Source organism: Dermacentor variabilis, chromosome 7 (genome assembly GCF_050947875.1).
Source record: "Dermacentor variabilis isolate Ectoservices chromosome 7, ASM5094787v1, whole genome shotgun sequence".
In the NCBI taxonomy this organism is placed as follows: Eukaryota; Metazoa; Arthropoda; class Arachnida; order Ixodida; family Ixodidae; genus Dermacentor; species Dermacentor variabilis.
This window is the reverse complement of record NC_134574.1, coordinates 173,412,124-173,437,910: the sequence shown is the minus strand read 5'-3', so window position 1 is coordinate 173,437,910 and position 25,787 is coordinate 173,412,124. Positions and strand designations below refer to the sequence as shown.

General features: G+C 49.3%; 1 protein-coding gene across 1 annotated transcript in view; it reads left to right on the top strand.

Annotated features, from left to right (window-relative positions):
* LOC142588933 (uncharacterized) overlaps nt 1-25,787 on the top strand; it is a 119,757-nt gene that overhangs the window by 81,095 nt on the left and 12,875 nt on the right. The window contains exon 6 of the mRNA XM_075700744.1: nt 13,612-13,742. Coding sequence (XP_075556859.1) covers nt 13,612-13,742 — 131 coding nt within the window. The remainder of the gene's footprint in view (nt 1-13,611; nt 13,743-25,787) is intronic.

Genomic DNA, 25,787 nt, shown 5'->3' with positions numbered 1-25,787 from the left:
GCCCACTTTCGGCTATCCCGCTTGTGGAAGAAGGTATTCATTATCCGCAAACTCTACTAATAACTCTCCCCTGCTATTCCTAGAACCTATGCCATATTCCCCCAATGACTTGTCTCCAGCCTGATTCTTGCCTACGCCTACCCTGGCATTGAAGTCGCCAATCAGTATGGTGTATATTGTTTTGACTTTACCCATCGCCGATTCCACGTCTTCATAGAAGCTTTCGACTTCCTGTTCATGACTGGATGTGGGGGCGTAGACCTGTACGACCTTCAATTCGTACCTCTTATTAAGTTTCACAACAAGACCTGCCACCTTTCGTTAATGCTTGAATTCTTGTATGTTGCCAGCTACAGCCTTATTAATCAGGAATCCGACTCCTAGTTCTCGTCTCTCCGCTAAGCCCCGGTAGCACAGGACGTGCCCGCTTTTTAGCGCTTCTTTTGTCCTCCTAGCTTGACTGAGCCCTATTATGTCCCATTTGCTGCCCTATAATTCCCCCAATAGCACTGCTAGACTCGCCTCAGTGGATAACGTTGCCAGGTTCAGATTCGAACGGCGGCCTGTCCGGACCGAGGGATTCTTAGCACGCTCTGCTGCGTCACAGGTCTGACCGCCGCCGTGGTCAGTTGCTTCGCAGCTGCTGGGCACTGAGGGCCGGGGTTCGATAGTTGTATTCAAATAGGAGGTTGTGGCCAAGTACTGCGCCTGGGTGGCCAATCCTGCTCTCGTGAGGGATTGCGTTGCCGGTTCTCGTCACCGGGATCAGGCCGCACTCCAGGCCTGTTTATGCAATTTTATCAACACGCGGATGTTTTTTTAATTCGGTGGAAAATTGCGCGGCACTGGTATTCGAACCGCGGTCCTCTTGCACGTGAGGCGGATGCTCTACCTCTGCGCCACCTGTATATCTGTGAAATTCCGTATACCTATAGCTAAATTCTTGTGATAGCCTGTCGAGCTGATTTAGTAAACGTACAAGCAAGTAAGTTCTTCTTTTGGCAAAGCCAAACAAAATTTTCGATAACGATACGGCGCTTTTACACGTGATGCGCAGTTCAGCCTCGTTTGATTTCAGCATCATGTCACCTCTTATGATGATGCTGACAAGACCACAGTCCAAGGCGCGAAAGTGCGCAGCGCAGAAGGGAGCAATTTCCGACGCGTCCTCCTTCCCCATTGTGTTCGTCTTTACGGATAGCAAGTCTCGATATAGCGACCTCCTAGTATGCAGCTGGCACTCAATTATGGCACAGTGAGTCGACGGCGTTTTGTATGTAGCCCAAGGAGACTCGGGCATGCTCACTCGCAGTGTCACACGCGTACAACAGCACTGATGCTGTGCGCCGCACATTGAGGATTGCCGCGGAGGTAGCACCGCTTGTAAGCGTCAGCTTACCTTGTAATATACGTATAGATGAAAAAGCAAACGCCTGCGAAATTTAACGAATGCGATTTTAAGCAGCAATTGTATGGTGCGTGTAATAACAGTGACTGACGCATAGTTCCCCGCTTTCTGAGTAATATCGCGCGAGCATTGGCCGCGCTAAGGTTCAGGGTAAAAGCCCTTCCATGCGCTGATGGGGATGGGCTTAAAGGGAAGCTGAAACACTTTTCGAAAAAAAATGAGTTCTCTGCGGCATTCTACAGTTTTGAGTCCCCTGAACACGAATATCTGGTTCAAAAAGGGCGGAAACAAACGCAAGCGGCTGTTTTTTCAAGAAAACGCGCACCAGTGCCTCAGGGCATCGCGAGAACGCCGCTGTTGCCCGTGATTGGTCGGGGCCGCTGTGATGTCGATCACGGCAGTCGCCGGTCGGCGCCGCCGCACGCCGCCGTTTCAGAGCGCAGCAGGCTGTTCTGTTCTGGCTTCATAGCTGAGTTGTAGGCATTATGGAACGTTCTCGCTGTCTCGGACAGCATGTATTTTCGCCGTACATATTCGAACCGACAGCCGATACGGAAAACGATGGCGGCAACGGCGGCAACGACGATGTTGAGTGTGCCAACAGCGAGAGAGATGTGTGAACCTTCTCGCGCGTTGGAAATCTTAGCTGGTACGTATGTTTGTTTTTTTTTTAAATGTAGCTGCACGTTCCAATGACGGGAGAAAAAATGCGCTAAAGTGTCGCTGGGAACTTGCTGCTGGAAGAATGCCGAAGCACTAACTTCTCATTAGATTGTAAACACGGGTGCAATATCGCGATGCCAAGCACCTTGCCGCTGCTTGTCTAAAGTCCCGTGGTTTTTTGAGTGTTGATACACGATCGCGAACATAAGTGCAGCGTTTCAAACCGCGCACATGCAGTGCTGCGAGGTACAGTCACGGAAGTTGCCTATCATACACATCCAGAGATGGCCAGAGGTATTATATGTGCAATATTCATACTATGGTTCGACGACTTTGCGATTGTGGCTCGATCAAGAATCGGTATGGGTGCTCCATGCTTGCGTTGACATAAAGATATTAGGCAGTTTTAGCACCGCCGTGTGGTAAACACTATAACTGCAACCGTATGTCGAATGTCATTAGGCAAGCCTATACTCCATTTCATACCTGAGGTGCAAAGCTGTGAAAGCTACGCACGAAGTCCGGTCACTAAAATTTATTACTGCGCGCGTTTCCGTCTATGCTTCGCAGCGTGCCAGCGGCGTTTCCTCGCGCGAGCATGCACGTGAACCTGCCGCGACGGGCAGCTTCACGAAAGAACATTTTACGAAAATCGCAGAAGAAAACAAACGTGAGCGGTGGCGGCGGCAGATCTCTCGTAGCGTCGTTCAGTAAAGCGCAGGACGGAAAGAGGCGTGCCAGTACATGCCAGCACGCCGGTCCGGCAGGTCGGTCGCCGCGAATGACGTCACTCTCGCGGGTTCTCTCCTCTGGCAACCACCTCACCCGGCGCTCCGGCAAGCGATGGCGGCGTGTCCACGGGGGTGATTTAGAAAGCGATTTCCTCCCCTTATATTAACAAAACGAAGAAAAAAATTCGGAACCGTAAATTATTAGGTCTGTTCTTCCCAATCCCAGCAATTCATGGAAATTGAAAACCGTTTCAGCTTCCCTTTAAGTGCCATGCCCCGCCTCCTTTCACCGCTCCCGTCCTCCTTCTATACGGAGCGCCGCTAGGGCCCACGAAAGGCTCCAAAGCTCTCAACATGCGTTCTAAGAAAAGTAGCTTTTCATCTGTGTCTTGCTACATCTCTTATCCATACTCGTTTCGAAATTGTATCCTGCGCAGTAAATGCTTATTCATGCGTATGTCGGCGTAACCATGCTACGTTAAAAAACTTTGGAGCCTTAGGGATCAGTGCGCTGACGTGGAAATACCACGTGACTGCAATATAGTCAATCACGCACGGGCAATGACAGTAGAGTCCGAGGATTATGAGAACGGGGGCTATATAAAAGAATGGAACTACCTTGATGCTGACCGCACGGCAAGTCAGCGCCTTATAACGGCTGGAAGTTGGGATGGTGCGCACGTGCGTGCAAAGAACGCATCGTCAGGAAGACACGCGCTGCGTGAGTTAGCTGCGCAGTCCTGTTTACAAAAAAAAAAGAGGGGAAAGGAGGGAGGGAATGGTGCGAAGCAGAGCGCGTGCACGAGGTTGTTGTTGTTGTTGTTGTTGTTGTTGTTGTTGTTGTTGTTGTTGTTGTTGTTGTTGTTGTTGTTGTTGTTGTTGTTGTTGTTGTTGTTGTTGTTGTTGTTGTTGTTGTTGTTGTTGTTGTTGTTGTTGTTGTTGTTGTCCTGTGGGGCCGTGGTACATACCCACAGGGGGGGATTGGCCATGAATCGGGTGGTTAAATCAGGTGCAAAAAATAATAATAAGGGAGTTAACAATTTGAACATTGGAGTTTAAAAGTAGACGCTTTGTGTTCGGAGAGAAAAAAAATCACAAGAAAACCGGGTATAATAATAATAATAATAATAATAATAATAATAATAATAATAATAATAATAATAATAGATAAGAACTAAAAGAAAGCTATCGTGGGGAGGGAGAACGATCAGTCTAACATGGAAATCGGTTGGATTCAATGAGGTAATTTTGGATTGCCAAAGCAAACATTTCTGTGACTGAACCCAATAATGGAGGCTCCAAAAGATAGGATCACAGGCACTGATAAATTTCGACCAATAGTGCGAAGCGGGATTTCGAGTAGTCGTTTTCTCATATAATAAAGAAACATCTGCAAGACAACAAGAAATGGTCGATTGTCTCCGCTTCGCCACAGAAAGAGCATAATGGTGAGGGGACCAGACCAGACCTGTGGAGGTAGAAGTTCAATGCAGGTATAAGGCAGCGCAGTCTCGTGATGGACACTTCAATTTTCCGTCTTCGGCAAAAATCTCTGTGCCAAAGGTATAGGAGATGTCGGTAATCCACAGAGTTTGTAATTGCGGAGCCTGATACTGCCTGCACTGTGACTCTCCTGCGAAATCTTGCAGCAGTAACATGAGCAGTCAATGGGCAGCAAGGGAGAATCGGGCCACTTATCGATGCCTTCGCCAGAGAGTCTGCAATTTCATTTATAATTAGTCCTTTGTGGCCAGGCAACCAAATCAAACGCACGCTTCTCAAGTACCCAGGTACCAATGATTGAAATGTCCTCATCACGCGAGAATCGCCAGAAGCAGTAAGGGAAGAGCACATTGATAACGAATCAGTGACTATCACGACTGATGTAATTGATGGTCCTAATTTGCGTAATGCCAGCACTACGACCATGAAGTCGGCTAAAAAGATCGGTATGGAATCTGGCAGCCGAAGAGAAAATGCCCAATCAAGATTCGGGGAAAATATTCCTACGCCTGACTTTTCTTCACATTGTGAAGCATCTGTCGCAGTTACAATGTTTGTTTGAAGGTTCTTGATATGATCTTGTAATATACCGTCTGGAATACGGTGTGGAAGTAATTTGGCATTATTAGGAAAAATGTCATCGAATTGAATATCCCTTGCAACAGCTCTGTCGGGAATAGGAAGTACATCGCATATGCGCACGCCCAAAGAGTCAAGTAATTTTTGCACGAATATAATTCGCGGAGTAAGTAGTCGCGGCCAGTTGACACCGAAAAACAACGCAGGTTGTGAAATAAAGATTGTTTGGGGATGTCGCAGCGGTGATTCATAAATACTTAAATATGTCTGCACTGTCAAAAGCCGGAACCTGCACGAAAGAGGAGGAACACGGGATTCTAGATAAAGAATAGAATTTGCAACAAATTTCGGAAGACCTAAACACAGACGTAATGCTTCTCTTTCTGAGAGGATTAGAGGACGGGACATGTAGGCTGGAACTCCAGAGAAGAGCACGCAACCAAATTCTAATACAGGGCGAACTTACATACGATATATTAGGAGTGTATCGCTTCTCAATCCTATTCGACGACTGCTCAGCCTACGCAATATGCCAATTGCACGGTTATCTTTTCCAGTCACATGATCTATGTGTGGGCGCCAGTTGAGAGAAGCGTTATAAATAATTCCGAGGTATTTAACAGATTCCACCTGTGGTATGTCTTCAAGGTGGCAAGACAATGAAATATGCACTATGTCACGTATCGGAAAAACGAGAACAGCACATTTGCTGGCATTGAGCATAAAGTGATTAACATCTAACGACCTATGCAGAGCCCAAAGGTAAGTTTGCAGTCGTTGGTATAGCGTGCGGATGTCGTTTACAGATGCGAAAAACGCAATATCGTCTGCATAAACATAAGTAGTTACTTCCTGATGACAAAGTAGTGTGCTCATCAGAATATTAAAAAGCACCGGGGAAAGGAATAAGCCTTCTGATATACCTCTCGTTTGTTTGTGCTTAGAAGAAGAAATATCATGAGAAGCCAACAAACACTGACACCAAGGACAACATAGGGGAAGTTACTTGTGCTTAATAAATGAAACAAGGAAACGATAAATCAATGGAAATTAAAGTGGATGAAAAAACAACTTGCTGCAGGTGGGAACCGAACCCACAACCTTCGCCTTTCGCGTGCGATGCTCTACCAATTGAGCTACCGCGGCGCTGTTTCCCCATACTTTCTTGGGTATTTATGTGTCCTAGTAGAACCCTGGGAGTGTTAGCCAGCGCCACCACTCGCAGACCTTGGCGGCGGACGTGGAACGTCCTTCTTGCCGCAGGCGTCACGAGAGCGTGATCTTTTAGGGTGAAGGCAACTGGTCAATAAACCCACAGTAACTGCATCGCTTTCCGCGCTGAAAGCTCGAAACGCCCATCAAGTGCAATGGCGGGCCATTTGAGTACATACACAGCTCTAATGGCAGGCCACCAAGACAAATTTCGCGCCTTTGAGAACAAAATGATTTCATTTCTGTTTTTTAACGGATATGGTGCGTCGTTATTTTTTCTTCCGCCGGAGGTGTTCCCTTAGCACACAGATGGCGCTGAGCCCCGTGAGCCATGAAGTTTCCTACAATAATTACTAGAGGGAACTCAGGCGCTAGTGTCTACGGGAGCTGCAATGGGAGCGGTTGAGCCAACATGGGAAGTACATGGATTTGCCTGAACTTCGTCCTTCTGGCTTCAAAAGGCTTTGTAATCTCGTCATTTTTAACAACGTGCTGCATAATCAATTACCAAATAAACATTATTAAAGTTGTCCGACGGCAGGATTCGAGGACAGGACATCTAGCACGGACGCGCGACATTGAAACCATCACGCCACGGACGCATGCATCGAAAAGCGACATATAACGCCCTTATTGTGTTTATCGCGGGCAAGCCAGTGCCTCGAGACGCTTGGCGCGTTTCGACATAGTCACCTCGACAAGCTGAACCGTTGCACTGAGTAGTGTTCGCAGCGTATTCCGCACTTGGAAAAGTGTATATTGCTCTGAAACAAATGACAGTGAAGGCATACAAAGCGTAGTACACAGTCCACAAAAACGTCTGAATGCACAAGCACGAAGATCAAACAAATCAATGTAATTGCCATCATTCTCGTAGTTTGCAGCGCCACAGTAATCATTTTTGTAGGAAACGATATGCCATGAACCGCCGTTGAAGCACCATGTTTTGAACGTATGGGCTTCCATGGAAGCTTCGCTACCAGGCATATTGTCACGTGGTGGTGACGTTGAAGAACACAGTAGCAAATACTGTGAAAGACAAAACTAACTTTTATTGGGCGAACCTGTGCCCACAAAAACATGCTACACTTATAGCACAACGCTTGCGGCGAACACAGTCGGCGATCGTCGAAAATCTGCTCAGCGGGTCAAGTGCGTCGGCTTTTATACAGCAGTCATCGAATGTTCCAGACTAATCGTTGGGACCCGCATGCCTTCCACAAAGTTCTACAACATTCGAGTCGCGTGATGAAATCAGATAACACAAGGTTCGGCGACAACAGACAGCGGATAGAAGCATCGATAACTTTCCAGAAACTTCGCATACATGCAGACACGTCCCGCGCTGTGCGATAACATTTGTTAGGCAGCGAAACGTGGTACACGTTTCGCCGCCTAACAAATGTTATCGTCAGTACATAAGTACGCGTGTCAATACCCCCCTCTTAAAAAGCATTGACCCGATGCTGCAAACAAACGAAAATAATAAAAGAAAAGCACTTCTAGCAAAGAAAACAACAAAATAAGAAACTTCGTCAGCGTCCGTAAAAGGGTTTAAGACGCACCACGTGGACCACTTCAGATCGTGCGCGGCGTCGCTGTGAATGCGAAATGCCGTCTGGCACGACCTCATAGTCCAGTGCGCCAATACGTCGGATGACCTTGTAGGGTCCGAAATATCGTCGCAGTAATTTTTCACTGAGTCCTCGTCGGCGTATCGAGGTCCACACCCAAACACGGTCGCCGGGCTAGTACTCCACGAAGCGTCGTCGGAGGTTGTAGTGTCGGCTGTCGGTCCTCTGCTGGTTCTTGATCCGCAGGCGGGCGAGTTGTCGGGCTTCTTCGGCGCGCTGGAGGTAGGTAGGTAGGTAGCGACGTCAAGGTTCTCCTCGTCAGTGACGGGCGGCAGCATGGCGCCGAGCGTCATCGTTGGGTTCCTGCCGTAGACCAGCTTGAACGGCGTGATCTGTGTTGTTTCTTGCACCGCCGTGTTGTAAGCGAATGTTACGTACTGCAGGACGGCATCCCAGGTCTTGTGTTCGACGTCGACGTACATAGCTAGCTTGTCGGCGAGTGTCTTATTCAGCCGCTCCGTAATACCATTCGTCTGCGGGTTGTAGGCCGTTGTCCTCCTGTGCCTTGTCTGACTCTATTTCAGAATGGCTTGGGTGAGCTCCGCTGTAAAGGCGGTTCCTCTGTCGGTGATGAGGACTTCTGGGGCGCCATGTCGTAGCAGGATGTTTTCGACAAAGAATTTCGCCACTTCGGCTGCGCTACCTTTCGGCAGTGCTTTTGTTTCAGCGAAGCGGGTGAGGTAGTCCGTCGCCACGACGATCCACTTATTTCCGGTTTTTGACGTCGGAAAGGGTCCCAGCAAGTACATCCCTATCTGATGGAATGGTCGGCAAGGAAGCTCGATTGGCTGTAGTAATCCGGCTGGCCTTGTCGGCGGTGTCTTGCGTTGCTGACAGTCTCGGCATGTTCTGACATAACGGGCGACGTCGGCGGTCAGGCGCGGCCAATAATACTTTTCTTGTATCCTCGATAGTGTCCGGGAAAATCCGAGGTGTCCAGCGGTCGGATCGTCATGTAGGGCATGCAATACTTCTGGACGAAGTTCTGACGGGACAACAAGAAGGTAATTGGCGCGGACTGCTGAGTTCTTCACGAGTAGATTGTTTTGAAGCGTGAAGGAAGATAATCCGCGCTTAAATGCCCTGGGGACAACGTTGGTGTGCCCTTCCAAATATTCGAAGAGGCCTTTTAGCTCCGGGTCTGCCCGTTGCTGTTCAGCGAAGTCTTCCGCGCTTATAATTCCAAGGAAGGCGTCGTCATTCTCGTCATCTTGTGGCGGCGGGTCAATGGGTGCGCGTGATAGGCAATCGGCATCGGAGTGTTTTCGTCCGGACTTGTAGGTTACATTGATGTCGTATTCTTGTAGTCTGAGGCTCCACCGCACCAGTCGTCCTGAAGGATCCTTTATATTCGCTAGCCAACACAACGCGTGATGGTCACTGACGACTTTGAATGGCCTGCCATAAAGATAAGGGTGAAATTTAGCTGTAGCCCAAACGATGGCGAGGCATTCCTTTTCGTTCGTAGAATAGTTGCCTTCCGCTTTTGACAGCGACCGGCTAGCGTAAGCTATCACCTGTTCGACTCCGTTTCTTCTCTGGACTAGAACGGCACCGAGGCCTAGGCTACTGGCGTGAGTATGGATTTCTGTATCCGCGTACTCGTCGAAGTGCGCAAGTACCGGCGGCGACTGCATGCGTCGTTTGAGTTCGTCAAATGCGTCGGCCTGCGGCGTTTCCCACTTGAACTCAACATCACATTTAGTTAGACGTGTCAAAGGCTCGGCGATGCGTGAAAAGTTCTTGACAAAGCGCCTGTAGTAGGCACACATGCCAAGGAATCTACGCACTGCCTTCTTGTTGATGGGTTGCGGGAACTGTGCGATGGCAGTGTCTTTTGCGGGTCTGGACGGACACCAGATTTGCTGATTACGTGGCCTAGTAACAGAAGCTCATCGTAAGCGAAGCGGCATTTTTCCGGCTTCAGAGTAAGCCCTGACGACTTGATGGCCTCTAGTACTGTCGCAAGCCGCCTGAGGTGATCGTCGAAATTTCCAGCGAAGACGACGACGTCATCCAAATAAACGAGACAGGTCTGCCACTTCAATCCTGCTAACACTGTGTCCATGACGCGCTGGAGCGTTGCAGGCGCCGAGCAGAGTCCGAATGGCATAACCTTGAACTCGTAGAGGCCGTCTGGGGTGATGAAGGCCGTCTTTTCGCGATCTCTCTCGTCGACTTCTATTTGCCAATAGCCAGACTTGAGGTCCATCGACGAGAAGTATTTAGCGTTGCAGAGCCGATCCAATGCGTCGTCTATTCGTGGGAGGGGGTATACGTCCTTCTTCGTGATCTTGTTTAGACGACGATAATCGACGCAGAAACGTAGGGTTCCGTCCTTTTTCTTTACCAGGAGAACAGGGGATGCCCACGGGCTTTTCGACGGCTGGATGATATCGTTGCGCAGCATTTCGTCGACTTGTTCTCTTATAGCTGCACGTTCTCGCGGCGAAACTCGGTAAGGGCTCTGGCGGAGTGGTCGAGCGCACTCCTCGGTGATTATGCGATGCTTGGTGACTGGTGTCTGTCGAATCCTCGATGACTTCGAAAAGCAGCCTTTGTATCGTCGGAGCAGACTTCTAAGCTGCTGTTGCTTAATCACGGGGAGACTTGGATTAATGTCGTAGTCTGGTTCGGGAACCATCGTCGTCAGGGTAGATGCGGCGGAATCCGAGAGGACAAACGCATTACTGATTTCCAGAATTTCCTCGATATACGCGATCGTCGTGCCCTTGTTGATGTGCTTGAACTCTTGGCTGAAGTTTGTCAGCAACACTTCAGTTTTCCCGCCATGCAGTCGAGCGATCCCTCTTCCGACGCAAATTTCACGGTCTAGCAGTAGACGTTGGTCGCCTTCGATGACGCCTTCTACGTCAGCGGGTGTTTCGGTGCCGACCGAAATAACAATGCTCGAGCGAGGCGGGATGCTCACTTGATCTTCGAGAACACTCAAGGTGTGGTGACTGCGAAAGCTCTCCGGCGGTATCGCTTGGTCTTCCGACAGCGTTATTGATTTTGATTTCAGGTCTATGATTGCGCCGTAATGGTTCAGGAAGTCCATGCCGAGAATGACGTCTCGTGAACACTCTTGGAGGATAACGAAGGTGGCAGGATAAGTCCGGTCATGAACGGTTATTCTTGCCGTGCAGATTCCAGTCGGCGTAATGAGGTGCCCTCCAGCGGTCCGAATTTGGGGGCCCTCCCATGCAGTCTTAACCTTCTTCAACTGGGCGGCGATGTGTCAACTCATTACGGAGTAATCTGCCCCTGTGTCGACTAAGGCAGTGACTGTGTGGGCGTCGAGAAGTACGTCGAGGTCGGTGGTTCTTTGTCTGGCGTTGCAGTTGGGTCTTGGCGTCGGATCACGGCTGCGTCGTGTTGAACTGAAGCTGGAACGTCGCGTCGTCAAGCCGTCTTTCGTCGGTGTAGTCTTGGCTTCCTGACTTCGTCGGGACGGCGGCGTGTCGTCATTAGGTCGTCGAGATGGTTTCCTTGTCGTCTTCGTCGGCGGCGGAGGATCTTCGTCAGTTCGACGAACAGCAACCGCACCTCCATCGATTGCTGCTTTTAGTTTTCCGGATATGGGCTCACTGACCGGTCCCGGGCTGGGCCAGTGTATGGTCGGCGCTGCGGCGAGAGGTAGCGGCCTAGTGATGGCGAATGCGACGGTCGTCGAGAGCTCCACTGAGTAGCGGCGAGGCAGTCGGCGATATCGCGAGGGCGTTCACCTTGCTGCGGGCGCGGAGCGTTGACGGCGAAACCTCGCAGTCCCATCTCCCGGTATGGGCATCGGCGATACACATGGCCGGCTTCTCCGCAGTGATAGCAGAGCGGGCGGTGGTCGGGGGCTCGCCAAATGCCCCTCTTGCTCGCGTAGGTGCGCTGGGCGAGGGGTGGGCGTGCTGGCGGCGGCGGCGGACGACGGAATTGCGTCCTTGCAGGGCCCTGGCGTGGTCGCGGAGGGGGACCTTGACGGCGTGCGACGGCGGCGTATGTCATCGCTTCTGGCTGGGGCTGCGGTAATTGTGGTTGCAGCTCGGGAACTCCAAGCGATCGGTGCACCTCTTCTTTCACGATGTCGGCGATCGAAGCCACTTGGGGCTGCGACGAAGGCAGGACCTTGCGCAGTTCTTCGAGCACAATGGCCCTCATGGTCTCCTGAAGGTCGCCGGAATCCAGTCCTTGGATGGCGTACTGCGGCGTGAGCCCCTGGCGGTTATATTGCCGGGTGCGCATCTCCGGAGTTTTCTCGATCGTCGATGCCTCTGCAGAAAACTCAGCTACGGTCTTCGGCGGGTTACGAATAAGTCCTGCGAAAAGTTCTTGCTTGACGCCCCTCATCAGGAAGCGGACTTTTTTCTCCTCTGACATTTCCGGGTCGGCGTGCCGGAAAAGACGGGCCATCTCCTCCGTGAAGATCGCGATCATCTCGTTTGGCAGCTGCACTCTGGTTTCTAGTAGTGCTTGGGCTCGCTCTTTTCGCACGACGCTTGTAAACGTATGCAAGAAGCCACCTCGGAACAGGTCCCACGTCGTTAAGCTGGCTTCTCGATTCTCGAACCAGGTCCTAGCGGAGTCTTCCAGTGCGAAATAGACATGCCGCAGCTTGTCGTCGCTGTCCCAACTGTTAAACGTAGCGACCCTCTCATACGTCTCGAGTCAGGTTTCCGGGTCCTCGAATGTTGATCCGCGGAACGTCGGAGGTTCCCTGGGCTGCTGCAGCACGATGGGGGACGCTGGGGCTGTCTTTGGGGTTGCCTTGTCCGCAATCTTCTTGGTCTTCTCAGGTAGAAGTCCGTGCTCCGGGGGCAGCTGTTGAAGACGGCCGCTTGCTCGATGCTCCGGGGCTACGTTGGTGTTCTCTTTGCGGTCCGGGCTTGAATCACGGCTTGTCGGGGGCGTCCGGTACATGAACGAAAAGCACCTCCACCAGATGTCACGTGGTGGTGACGTTGAAGAACACAGTAGCAAATACTGTGAAAGACAAAACTATTATTGGGCGAACCTGTGCTCACAAAAACAGGCTACACTTATAGCACAACGATAGCGGCGAACACAGTCGGCGATCGTCGAAAATCTGCTCAGCCGGTCAAGTGCGTCGGCTTTTATACAGCAGTCATCGAATGTTCCAGACTAATCGTTGGGACCCGCATGCCTTCCACAAAGTTCTACAACATTCGAGTCGCGCGATGAAATCAGATAACACAAGATAACAGACAGCGGATAGAAGCATCGATAACTTTCCAGAAACTTCGGATACATGCAGACGCGTCCCGCGCTGTGTGATAACATTTGTTAGGCGGCGAAACGTGGTCGCCCGTTAAATATAAGTACAGGTGTCAATATTTACCTTGGTTACAGTAAAGCGTACGCTACCACGCGCATCGCGCTTATACGCCGGTGCACACTGGACGCTCTACAGTGAAGCGTCACGGCCCAGCCAGCGGGATCGTTGGGCGCGCTGTGACTGGCGCCCTATGTTCCACGCCGCTGGCCGGCAGCACGCTGCTGATCTCAAGTGAACAGCTTGTTGGTACGCGCGTGCCGATCGTGTCACTTCTCGCCGTCATAAGGCGCTCACATGCCGTGTCGTCGCTGCTCGCGCGATATTGTTTAAAATACGGGAGCCCGTATATCAGTCTGTGGTCACGTCGTGATACTACCATGGTACCAAAGTTTCAACATAGTGTCGCGACGTACCGCTTCTCGCTACTTGCTGTGGCCATATAAAATTACGATGCCGACTTCGACCACCAACAGCACGCCCTGTTTTATCACGATAGATCATGGCCTTTTTCATTTCTACAAAAATCTCGTGACACGTCATGGTCCCTGCACATTCGCGTTGATACCCATTCCCTGGTGTTCGCACGCGGTGCAGCTGCCGGTTCGGCTGGCAGGGCCCCAAGTGCGACGAGTGCAAGCCCCTGCCAGGTTGCCTCCACGGACGCTGCACCAAGCCGCTCGAGTGCGTCTGCGAGCCAGGCTGGACGGGCATCTTCTGCCACATTCGTGAGTACTGTCTTTGCACCGTGCCTAGCGGAGATCGTATCGTAGCTAAATCCAGACGCATATATGTGCAACAGGAATATTTATTCCGGAATAGTTAGGCACCACGCTTGTGCTGACTAGTTTCTTTAATAGATCAGTAACGACTAGCTTTTCAAAAACGCTAAATAAGTGGCTGCCGGAAAAACGAGAGATCAGAAGTTATGGGAAAAGAAATGAAAAAAATTCACGGCGAATCTCCTCTGCGAGTTATCTAAACGATGCGTAAGCATTTCGTAGTGAAGACGTGGTGTTTCGCGGTAGTATGCTGGTGCGCTTCGTATAATTGCGAGGACTACAACGAAAGAACCGTGTAATGGAGAAGCGCGGTTGAAACACCGAACCGTTAAGTGAGGCCTCCACAAGACAACGTAGAAGAGTCGAGTAGAAGCATCGTTCACTGGTGTTACAGATAACCCGCAGCATATGTGGACGTGGGATGAGATGACGAGGCGGGATGCCGACAGAGTGTGCCCGTAAGTTCGCGCGCTGTGTTCTCGCCGCTTGCTTAGCCTTGAAGAGAGACGCGCGGGCCCGTATCTTGAAGGCGGTCTGCGAGAGTGGCCGAGTGCGGCGTTGCTGACAGCTCCGTGAGCGCTGTGTTCTTGGCACTTCATGATTTTGGGTTCTAGCGCGAAGTGAAACACGGACACAGAAAGGAAGCAGACAGGACAAGCGCTAACTCACAACTAAATTTTTATTGAAACGAAGAACATATATAAGGGCGATTGCAAAAACCGTAGCATGAGAACATGACAAAGTAAAAAGCATCAGTTAAACATATCAGGGGGTATGGAAGTCAAAGAACAAAAATTATTTCAGATTAGTACACGTATTGCGAAGGTACTCAAATTCGCAATTGTTGTTGTTCCTGAAGAATTGTACGCACAAAAGGCTAAAACCGCTATTGACAAAAATTTTGTTCCGAAAATTACCAATTTAAAGAAAGTGAAAAAAACTGCAATTGATTTGCTTGAGAAATTTGGTCTGGAGCGCCTCGCGTCAGGAGTTAAACATTCCAAGGGTCTGCACCTCGAAATATTTTTTAGTGCTAAGACACATAAGCCGGAAGTTCCTTTTCGAGCCATTATTTCTGAAAAAGGAACGTGGCAGTACGCAGTCTCAACTTTTTTGCATAATGTTTTGTCTTCAGTTCGTCTTAATGACCCCTTCCTGATAAGACATTCGGAAGAAATTGTGGCCTTCCTAACAGAAAATAATCCAGGTAAATGCTCGGCGATCAGTGTTGATGTTAAAGACCTTTTTTATTCGCTTCCGCAATCGGAACTAATGTGTAGTGTTAAAGAAGCACTGACTCTCAACAATGATGAATTCCGGTTTACTCAGGACTGTGGGATGCCCGTGGAATCGTTTTTAGAACTTTTGTTGTTTTACATAGGGAATACTGTTGTAAAATGGGGTAGTTCTATGTTTGTACAAAAATCGGGAGTTTGTATTGGTTCTAAAGTTGCGCCAGTTTTGAGCGACATTTATCTAAGTCGCGTTAATAGAAAACTGCAAAATAATCTTAAGGAATTGGCGGTGCATACGTTTAGATACGTAGACGACTATCTGGTGTTTTGTTCTCGCGATAACTACACTAAGAAAGCTACAGATATTTTAAAAGTTTTTAGGGAATGTGGTGGGGGCCTAGGTTTCACGCTAGAGATTATCCAGGGCAACAAGTTACAGTTTCTAGATCTTTGCTTAACATTCCAGGATGAGCATGTCTGTTGGCATTATTCGCCTAGGGCCAAGAAGCCACTGCTAGAATTTTCTTCTTGCCATTCTAAACTTGTTAAACAGGGGATAGCTTATTCAACTCTCAGGTCTGCCATTACTAAGTCATGTCCACACAATATGCAACAAAGTTTTTCACAACAGATAGAAAGGCTTGGAAAGGCTAGCTATCCTGTGCATTTGTTATCATTAACCTGCGAAAAACTTGTAAAATGGGTAAAAAGCCCTGGTAAGAAACAAGAAAAACAGAAAAAAGAAACGAAGTTTGCTGTAGTACCCTACATACATAGATTATCCCATGGATTAAAGAATGTGGCCAATAGGTATGACGTCAATACCGTTTTCTCGGCCCCACGCAAGTTGGCTAGCATGTGCCCTTTGATAAATAGGAGACTTGAACAGGAAGGCAAAAAAAGAAAAGATGATTGCGGGGTTAAACATGTGTCCCCCTTAGTCCCTTGCAACACGGGTATAGTTTTATCACATTCCACTCGCGTGTGGGAAAGCTTACATTGGACAGAGTGGTAGGTGCATTAACATTAGACTAAAAGAACACAAACATTCACTAAACAACCCTAACGCATCACATTTAGCGGCACATTGTTTCGATTGTGGTTGCAATCCTTTCTTTGAAGACACGAAAATTCTTTCTAGACATAGATGCCAAACCACGCGGGAAATTATCGAGGCTTTCCACATAAAAAGATTAGGAGACACTTGCGTCAGTCATGCTTCGTTGTCTCTGTTAGATTGCGAATTTGAGTACCTTCGCAATACGTGTACTAATCTGAAATAATTTTTGTTCTTTGACTTCCATACCCCCTGATATGTTTAACTGATGCTTTTTACTTTGTCATGTTCTCATGCTACGGTTTTTGCAATCGCCCTTATATATGTTCTTCGTTTCAATAAAAATTTAGTTGTGAGTTAGCGCTTGTCCTGTCTGCTTCCTTTCTGTGTCCGTGTTTCACTTCGCGCTAGAACCCAAAATCATGTTAACGTACCAACTCGCCCAAATGTCTATCCTTTTGCTTGGCACTTCGTTGGTGTTGAAGCGCGAAGAGGCACGAGGGTGAATTCGCTCGCTGCTGCGGGCGCTACCTTGAAAGCGGTCGTCTTACGGAACGGATGGACGGACGGTTTTCTCCTTGGGTAAGCATAGAAATGCTTACGCATTAGAAATTTTACGCCACTGTTTGGGGCTTATCTCTTCAATAATGGTCAACTACCGCGCGGGTCTTTAAACTCGGCACATCCGTTATATTCCAGGTCATGAATGGCGTTATCCGCGAGACATAGAATTCTTGACGGTTTTCAAGAAAAGAACCACAAGCAAGACAGGTGGCGAATATTGGTTGGGGACAAAAATACGCCCTAAAGGGGCACGTGACTCTCCCCTTTTTTTATGCAAGAGCAGTGCAGCTCTCGGCGCGGCGACCGTGCTCGGGTTCAGCTAGTATGAAGGCTGGGGAACATTAGATATTTTAATTTGATGCTAAAGTTCGTCTCGAAACGCCGGACATGCATGGCGACCCCGTAATTATCAGTGACATCATGACAGGGAGCGAAACCTGCTGACGTGCAGAAACTAGGCTATACGTACGATGGCGTTGCTCAAAAAAAGAAAAAAAAACTAGTTCTTTGCGCGTTTCTTATGGTTGCACTCGCTAGTCGCGGTAGGGGGAACACCGAATCAATATCAAGAGAGGGAGGAAGAAGACGTTCGCCTAGCGAACCTCCGCTTGTGCTCAGGACCGTCGGTTGCGTTATCGCTAGGCGAACGTCTTCTTCTTCCCTCTCTTACCCCGTGTCCCACTACTGCTAGGGGCACATACCCAAATCATAAGACTCACGCTTGTAACAATATTATGATGTCATGCGGGACCCACACACATCATGGCCTAAGTGCTAAGACCCATAAGAGTTTTCTAGTAAAATTACTCGAAGGAACTCTGGCGTCCAGCTACTATGGCAATGATGTTCATCGGCTAGTCTGACCTTCGTGGTTTAGCTTCAGACATACTCGTATATTTGTTTGCTATGGTGCGTCGGCCTCTACTGGTCCGAATTGCGAAGTAACCCTGTTTTTTTCTCAACGCAGAAGTAAATAATACTATTCGCATATGCCTAATCGCTGCCCCGCATGGGTGTCGGCGTCAGCTTGGTGCGTTGCGACACCACGTGCCCGAGCACATGAGGGTGGGGTCCCTCCGCCTTTGACCGTGCGTGGCATAGCAGTGTCCTGGGAAGAGGGGATCCTGGGGGTTGAGCTGACGCTGAGTGTTCGGACCTTTAAGGCCCCTCGGCGGAGGCAACCCTTTTTCCTTTGGCCTCGGCTTCACGTAGACGGCGCCTCCGGATTGACCCATCCTGGGGAAATCGGTAGTTGCCTTTTCCTGTCCTCCTCTTCAATCTTGGTCTTTTTCTCTAACTTTGAAGCTTTTCTGTCTTCTTCTCACTTTTGAATTTCTGGTCCTCCAGGCAGCTAGGATTAACCTTGTGTGAAATAACCTACCATGGTTATATCATATTTGGTTACTGTGGTTGCATACAGCTGGCGTTGGCAGCTCTTGGTTATTAACAACGCCTGTTGCGTCCCTTTGTTGGGCTCCGCGGTGGGCGGGTGGCACCACCGCCGAAATCACTCCAATTTGTATGGCTTCTTCTTTCCCCAGACTCCCTGATCGCCCTCTCACAAAAGGAGGGCGCACTGATGAATCTTCTCACTTTTTTTTTACTAAGTCCTCTGAAATTGTCCTATGTTTCCACGTGATTCACAGTGAAAACCCTGACAAGTCCGTAGGAACAGTATCACCTTTTGTTGTCGCAAAATGCCTGACTGACACTCTGGGCCCTGGATACAAAGTCACAAAAATGGCCAGTGGTGGCATTCTCCTCGAAGTCCGTGATAAAGCTCAGTATGAAAGTCTGCCAAAACTCGTCTCGTTTGGTGACAACCAAATTTCTGTGAGCTCTCATCGTTCAATGCATAGCAGACGAGGGGTATTATCAGATCAGAACCTGCTGGAATTGACCGAGACAGAGCTCCTAGAAGGCTGGAGAGAGCAACGTGTCAAGAATGTGCAGCGAATTAAGATCCGACGAGACGACGAGGAAATTCCGACATAACACCTCATACTTACATTTTGTACGAGCAGGCTCCCCGAAGACATCGAAACAGGTTACATCAAAATGAATGTCAGACCGTACAGTCCAAACCCTCGACGCTGTTTTAAGTTCCAAAGATTCAGTCATGGCTCTCAGAGTTGCCGGGGCTCTACCACATGTTCAAGAGTGCGCGTCGCATGACCACCCTGCGCATTACTGCAACGATCCGCCCCACATGCAAACTGTGACGGTGAACACACGGCATATTCTCACTCCTGTCCCTCATGGAAAAAGGAAAAATAAATTATCACGTTCAAAGTAAAAGAAAACATTTCCTTCAAAGAAGCACGAAAACGCCTCTCATTTGTGGGGCCTTCTTTCTCCGAAGCGGCACTGCAGGGCCACAATGGTTCTCGGCTACCGGTCGGACCACAAAAAGTGGACCGGTGGTAACGCCACTCGCCCCTACTGTGGGATCACCTAGTGCTGTTCCGCCACCCAGCAGAAAGAGCCAGCAGAAAGAGTGGACCTGCAGGCTTTAGGACTTCTAGCGTCTCTGTTCGCACAGAGAAGCCCGAAACACCCGCGAGCCCGTACACCGTGAGCGGGAATTCGGCGCCTCGGCTTAGGCGATGCATACATCACCAAGTTTATCGGTGCCTCAGGCACCGAAGGATCGGCACAGCTCTCACGAGCGCGCCAATAAAGACAAACCCCGCATCACGGAGCCCAGAAAGGGTCCTGTGCGCTAACATAGTTTTCCTCGCTTAAAGGGCCCCTCACCAGGCCCCGTAGCAAATTTTGGTTGTACGCTGGAAGTTGTTACGTGTCCTCTAGGGAGCGTTATGCCGCAATAATTTTCATATCGGCTCATTAATAGCCGAGAAAGAAATATTTCAGTTCCGCGAACCCATGATTTCAGCAGGCGGGCTCTACTGCCAAGTAAGACGCTCTCTCCGCTCGCCCCATCGAACCTACGCAAGCGAAATCCCTTTCCTGCGTTCTCCCATACCGGACCTCGAGGATCGCGTGACGCAAACGTCTCAGGCCCCGCCTTCATTTTTTTTTATCCTCGTTGCTTCTTTTTTTTTTTTTGGCGCTACGAACTTCCGCCGCCGACGGCGTCGCGCGCGAGCTGTTGTCTCGTTCGCGCAGCGCACGATTTTGCGCCCTGTGCGCAAGGAAACATCACTAGCGGTATAACTCAGCGATACAGGACTACTGAGGCACAACAAGCGGATCGCGGAGCATGATCACGCGCAGGAACACGGTAGAAAATGGCATAGTTTCGGTACCAGCGCACGTGACCACACGACCGTGGAAACAAGCATACGAAACGGAAGTACATCTCTCTTGCCTCGGTGCGAAGTAAAACAAAGAAACACGAAGACATTCCGTTTGTGTGTTTGATTATTTCTCTAAACTTCAATTCGTCAATCCCAGCAACAGATCGCACAGATAACGGATGTTGTCTTGAATGGTTCTCGAAGTCGCGTGTCACCACGAGTGACGTCACACTGCGGACACGACTACGTAGGAGCAGGGCACGACTACGTCACCGTCCGGCTTTGAGCGCGGCGACCGCGACGAGAAGGAAAAACGGCGTTCGGTTTGAAATTTCAGATGTTTCCGCGGCGCGTAGCGGTGCAATACTTTGCAGACACGATCGTTATGGCGCAAGGTATGCCCTGCGCTTGTCAGCTCAATATGGTCAGACTTGGTGAGGGGCCCTTTAAACACACAGCACAAAAGTTTCACTATTTATACACAAATACTATATTGGAATGTCAGGGGTCTTCTGCGCAATCTAGATGACGTTAAAGAGATTCTACATAAACATAATCCAAAGTGTGTTCAAGAGACACATCTGAAATGCACACAAACAAACCTTCTTCGTCAGTACGCCATCTTTAGAAAAGACTGTGACGAGGCTAACGCGTTGTGCTCTGGTGTAGCAATCGTTGCAGGCAAGTCGGTAGCTTGTCATCATGTAGCCTTACAGACACACCTTGAGGCATGCAGTGTCAGTGCGAGGAGTTTTTTTTTAATAAGTTGGTTACTGTTTGTTCCATATACATACCCCTAAACTATCACCTCCAAAAAACAGATTTCTATAACCTCATAAATCAGCTTCCGGATCCCTATGTACTCGTGGGTGATTTTAACTCCCACGAGACCCTGTGGGGAGACTCCTGTTGTGACGGAGAGGACGGTTGATAGAACATTTTCTTCTGACATCTTGTGCATGCCTACTTAAGAAGGAGCCGACCCTATTATAATGTGGAACACAACTCATATTCATCGATATACTTAGCGATTGGCACTGCTTCTCTTCTGCCTGGCCTGAAATGGAATGTCATCAAAAATCCTTTTGGATGTGACCACTTCCCAGTCACTCTAAATTTAGCAGCACAATATGATTGTCCGCCGCATGTCCCTCGCTGGAAACTAGCCCCAGCCAATTGGATACGTTTTAAATAATATTCAGCTAACTCCGGTAGCCAGCGTCAGCTGGCTACCGCTGGATTATAGTATGCGTAGATTATCTTACTCGCTACACGGAAACGGCGGCACTTCCATCTGCCACTGCAGCAGATGTCTCTTCATTTTTGTTGCATCACGTCATACTCCGTCACGGCGCTCCCCGTGTTGTCATCAGTGACCGTGGACGGCAATTCACCGCCGACGTCGTTGAAGAACTTTTGCGGCTTTGTGGTTCTGCATATCGTCATGCCACTCCTTACCACCCGCAAACCAATGGCCTCGCGGAGCGGACGAATCGAACCCTTACCAACATGTTATCAATGTATGTCGCTGCTGACCACAAGAATTGGGACGCCGTCTTACCTTTTGTAACGTACGCGTACAATAGTGCCAAGCACGAAGTTACTGGATATGCGCCGTTCTTTTTGCTGTACGCCCGCGCACCCCAGAGCTTTCTGGACACTATTCTACCTTTATCGTGCCAACAGGATCCTTCCATCGCCCAAACTCTGTGTCGTGCTGAGGGAGCACGTCGACTGGCGCATCTTAGGACGTTGTCCTCACAAGGCAACAGCAAGATTCGCTATGATGCGCGGCATCTCCCCGTCAGTTTTACTCCCGGTGATTATGTTTGGTTGTGGACATCTGTTCGCAAAAAGGGATTGTACCGCAAGTTTCTCGCCACTTACACCGGACCATTCGTTATACTCAACCACTTGAGCGATGTGAACTATGTCGTCGCCAAAGTGACGGCAAGTAAACGGCGTTCACGGGCAACGCAAGTTGTTCACGTGGCCAGACTCAAGCAGTGCCATCACAGGTCCCTTTAACTCGCTCGGCGAGCTTCGTCTGCCCCCGGGGAAAATGTCGCAGCACTGCGCGGCTGCGGCTGAGGCAGAGAAAGACGAAGTAGAGTGTGCGCGCGTGACCTGGCGGTACTCTGCGCCGGCTGGGCCTGGCCTGTAGCTTCCCTCTCGGACCTCGTTTCACCGTTTCACCCTGTAAATAAACATCATTCGTAACATCATACTTATTTGTCACGAGATATCTTATGCTATTATAATATAGTTCACGTCGTATCATATTGTTACGCTAACGAAGGATTAAGAACTGGAGACTATTTACAAAGTATATTTACAAAGGATAACTGCAGCGCTGGCAAGTTCAGTCGACAGCTCGAGAGACAGAGCGTTCGTCGTCTTCGTCGGGGCGCCCGCGTGCATCGTCCACAAGAAACACGCAATATGCATATATCATTATACCCGGCGGCAGAAGCACCGCCCCGGTGCGTCTAAATATCGCTGATAACAGGAGAGTAATATGGTTTGAGGGGTGCGACATGCTCAACGTCAGTGTAGCTCGGGGCAGATGAGGCACTGGTACCGACTGGGGCGATATCGTACTGTAAGATTTGGAGGATGATCCCACCGCTGTTACCATTTGTAAGATTTGTCAGACGATCTCGCCGCTGCCACCATTTGTAAGAGTTGAAGGTCGTTCTCACCGCTGCTACCAGTTGTAGGGGTTGTCGATCGTAGAGAGGAACTTGGGAGGAACTAGGCGTACAGGGTTTATTTACAGTAGTTACATTTTAAACAAGCGATACATTTGACAACCTAGCGTGACTCCCAAATGGAGCACGCAAAACGAAGCATACAGCATACGAGCACGAAGCTCCAAACACACTGACAAGCACGCAGCTCACGAGCACGATCACGAGTACATTGACGAGCACAGACGAGCACTCGAGCACACTCTAGCAGCCGACAACGGCTGCTTATAAACACTCCATTCTCCCTAGATCCCTAGGTGAGGGAAACGGCTGTCCAATCGGACTTTCCATAGTCGTTGGGGCTTAGTCGACCCGACTTGGAGGAGGAGGGCTCATACACTTGGAGGAGGAGGGCTCACGACTTGGAGGAGGAGGAGGGCTCACGCACTTTGGATTCCCAGAACCCGAGTTGAGCGCGTCCCCGTAGCCAGGTGGTCACGCTTGACCCCAGCCGGTGCTTCTAAATTCCAGAGCTGCCTTTCTCCTGTGGTCGCCACGAGTATCAGCAGACTAGGTCGGCGGTGGCGGGTACAGTAATAATAGTTGGTCCGTCGATCGCGTTTAGCCATAACGGCGCCGAGGGGGTGTTGAAGCGGCACCTCGAGGTCCCTCCGAAATGAGTCACCGCAGCGATTGTGGTAGGCTTCCATGGTTCTCTTCGGGGAAGCTCGCAACGCTCGCAGCTGCAGCTGGCTGAGAAAACTTGCATGTTGCCACCTCGGCAGGCGATAGCATGCGATATATCTTTTGTAAGAGTTACAAAATACGCACCAGAGCTCGAAATTCGCATGCATTTCCATGAACTCCAATCGAAGTACTCTTGTTCTGAATTCTACACCGATGCATCAGTCTCATGTTGGCTGGTCTTACGCGGCTGTTGGTCCCTCCTTCCCTGAATCAGGTGTATTGAACCCCCAAACAAGTATCTTTACCGCATAAGCCTATGGAGTACTGTCTACGGTTAAACACGTAAATAAGTTAAAGCTATAGAGAAATCAATAATATTCACTGACTCGTTAAGTTTCGTATAAGCACTAATGTCCTTAAGAAAACACAAAAAACACAAAAGCTTTACTCACACTTGTGCAATATTTATTCATCTCGTAGACACGTAACAGTAGGCTGGGTTCCTGGCCATAGATGCATCGAGGGTAATATGCCAGCAGACCAAATGGCCACATCAATGTTCTTCAAGGGCTCTGTTAAGGCAGTAGTGCTTCTTGGAAATTTTCTGCCTCTGACAACTTTTAGTATATCGTAATTCCTTCACAATATATCTATCGTGTCCTTGGCGTTCTTCATAGTGATTGGCATAACTTTATTACATGTAGCTTTTACGCACTTTACAGTGACCGTCTTTTAGGCACCTTTACAACCCCGTCACATCCATTGCTCGTAATTCATCGCTTTACTTCGAACTCATTACCACTGGCCTGGCGCTCTTTGGTCATACTCGGCCCTTGCGCCACAAAACACTATATTCATTATCATCATGCCTAATCGCGGCGAATTACGGCATTTGTAACGCAATATTTTGTTGAACATGATCAGTTGCAAAGTCACAAAGCTGCTTAGCCATTAGGAAGAAGTTTAGGCAGATCCATATATTAACCATGCATTAGGGTGGCTGCCATATTTCCACACAGGCTGAACCGCCATGCTTGAAGCTCTGGTAGACACTAGCGCCAGCGTTTCCCTCTGGTAGTTATTGTAGGAAACTGTGCTGAAACCGTCGATTCTTTACAAGACCGGCAAACAGCTGCTCCTTTACGCCGCGCATGAGGTGGCTGGGCTTCTTTTGCCTCGGGCATATCGGGGTCTACACGACGAGAAAGACGAACCATGTCCTCAGCGAACATGGCAACAGTTTCATTCGGTTTTTGAATCCGTGATTCGAGAAGACGCTGCGCGTGGTCTCACCTTCGGTGCTCCTGAACGTATGGAGTACCTGGCGGCGGAACTCATCCCAGCTTGGCCAGATTCCCTTGCCATTTACGAACCACGTGCGGGCTCCGTCTTCAAGAGAGAAGTACGCATGGGATGGCTTCTGTCCAGCATGCCACTCATTATACTTGGCTACGCGCTCGTATTCCTCGAGCCAGTCTTCTGCTTCCTCGTGGGCATTACCGTGGAAGCTCACGGGAGATCGAGGAGTCAAGAGTCACCTGTGCAGGGCCTGGGTCTGCCATGGCTTGGACACTCGTGGTAACAGGCAGATTTCCTGGTAGGGGACCATATTCTTGGCCTAGTAGGCGACGGCTGGCGCGGTGAACGGGTGTTTCGACACGCGGAAAGCGTCCTGGGCTAGATGTGGGGCTGTTGACAGGCGTCCCAAACATTACCCAGCGCCTCCACCAGTGTCGCGATTCACAAGCAGCAGGACACTTTAATTGCAGGCCAACTGAAAAAGATGATGATGATGATGATGATGTCCTTGATGAGTTTGGTGCTTACCCACTCACAGGGATTGGCCAAGAGTCGGTCAGACTTTGCTTATGCGTTCAGAAAATGAAGGTAAAAATCTATAATCTTGCTACATAAATTTAAGCGAGAAAAAATCAAAACGGTTCAGTAGATTGTCATGCTATGAAGAGGAAAAATATTAAAAAAATTATCTGTAATACATAAATGAGGCAATAAAGGAGGAATGAAAAGAATAATACGGTCATCAATGAAATCGGTTTGATTGAATAATAAATTTTTCTAGGGCGAAGCACACATTCCTGCGTGAGTGCCCAAGCACAGACGCTCCGAAAGACAGCAGTACCGGAGTGTTCAATGGCAGGCCGAGCTGTCGCACTGTAATTTCTAATGTCATTTTCCTCATGGAGAAGAAACGCCGGCATTCCAGTAAGTAGTGCTCAATCGTCTCTAATGCGTTGCAAAAATGGCACAATGGGGATATTGCCAGACCAGATCGGTGCATGTAAAAATTTAGAGATGGGACTCGGCAACGTAGTCTCGTTAATGTGACTTCCGTTTGTCTCGTTTTGCAAAATTTCCTGCTCTAAGGGAATTATAAGTGGGGCACTTCCAAGGATGATAGAAGGTTTGATTGTGATGTCAAAAGGATGTATCTTCTGAACGTGACGGACGTGATATAAGCCATCGTTGGAAGAAGGGGA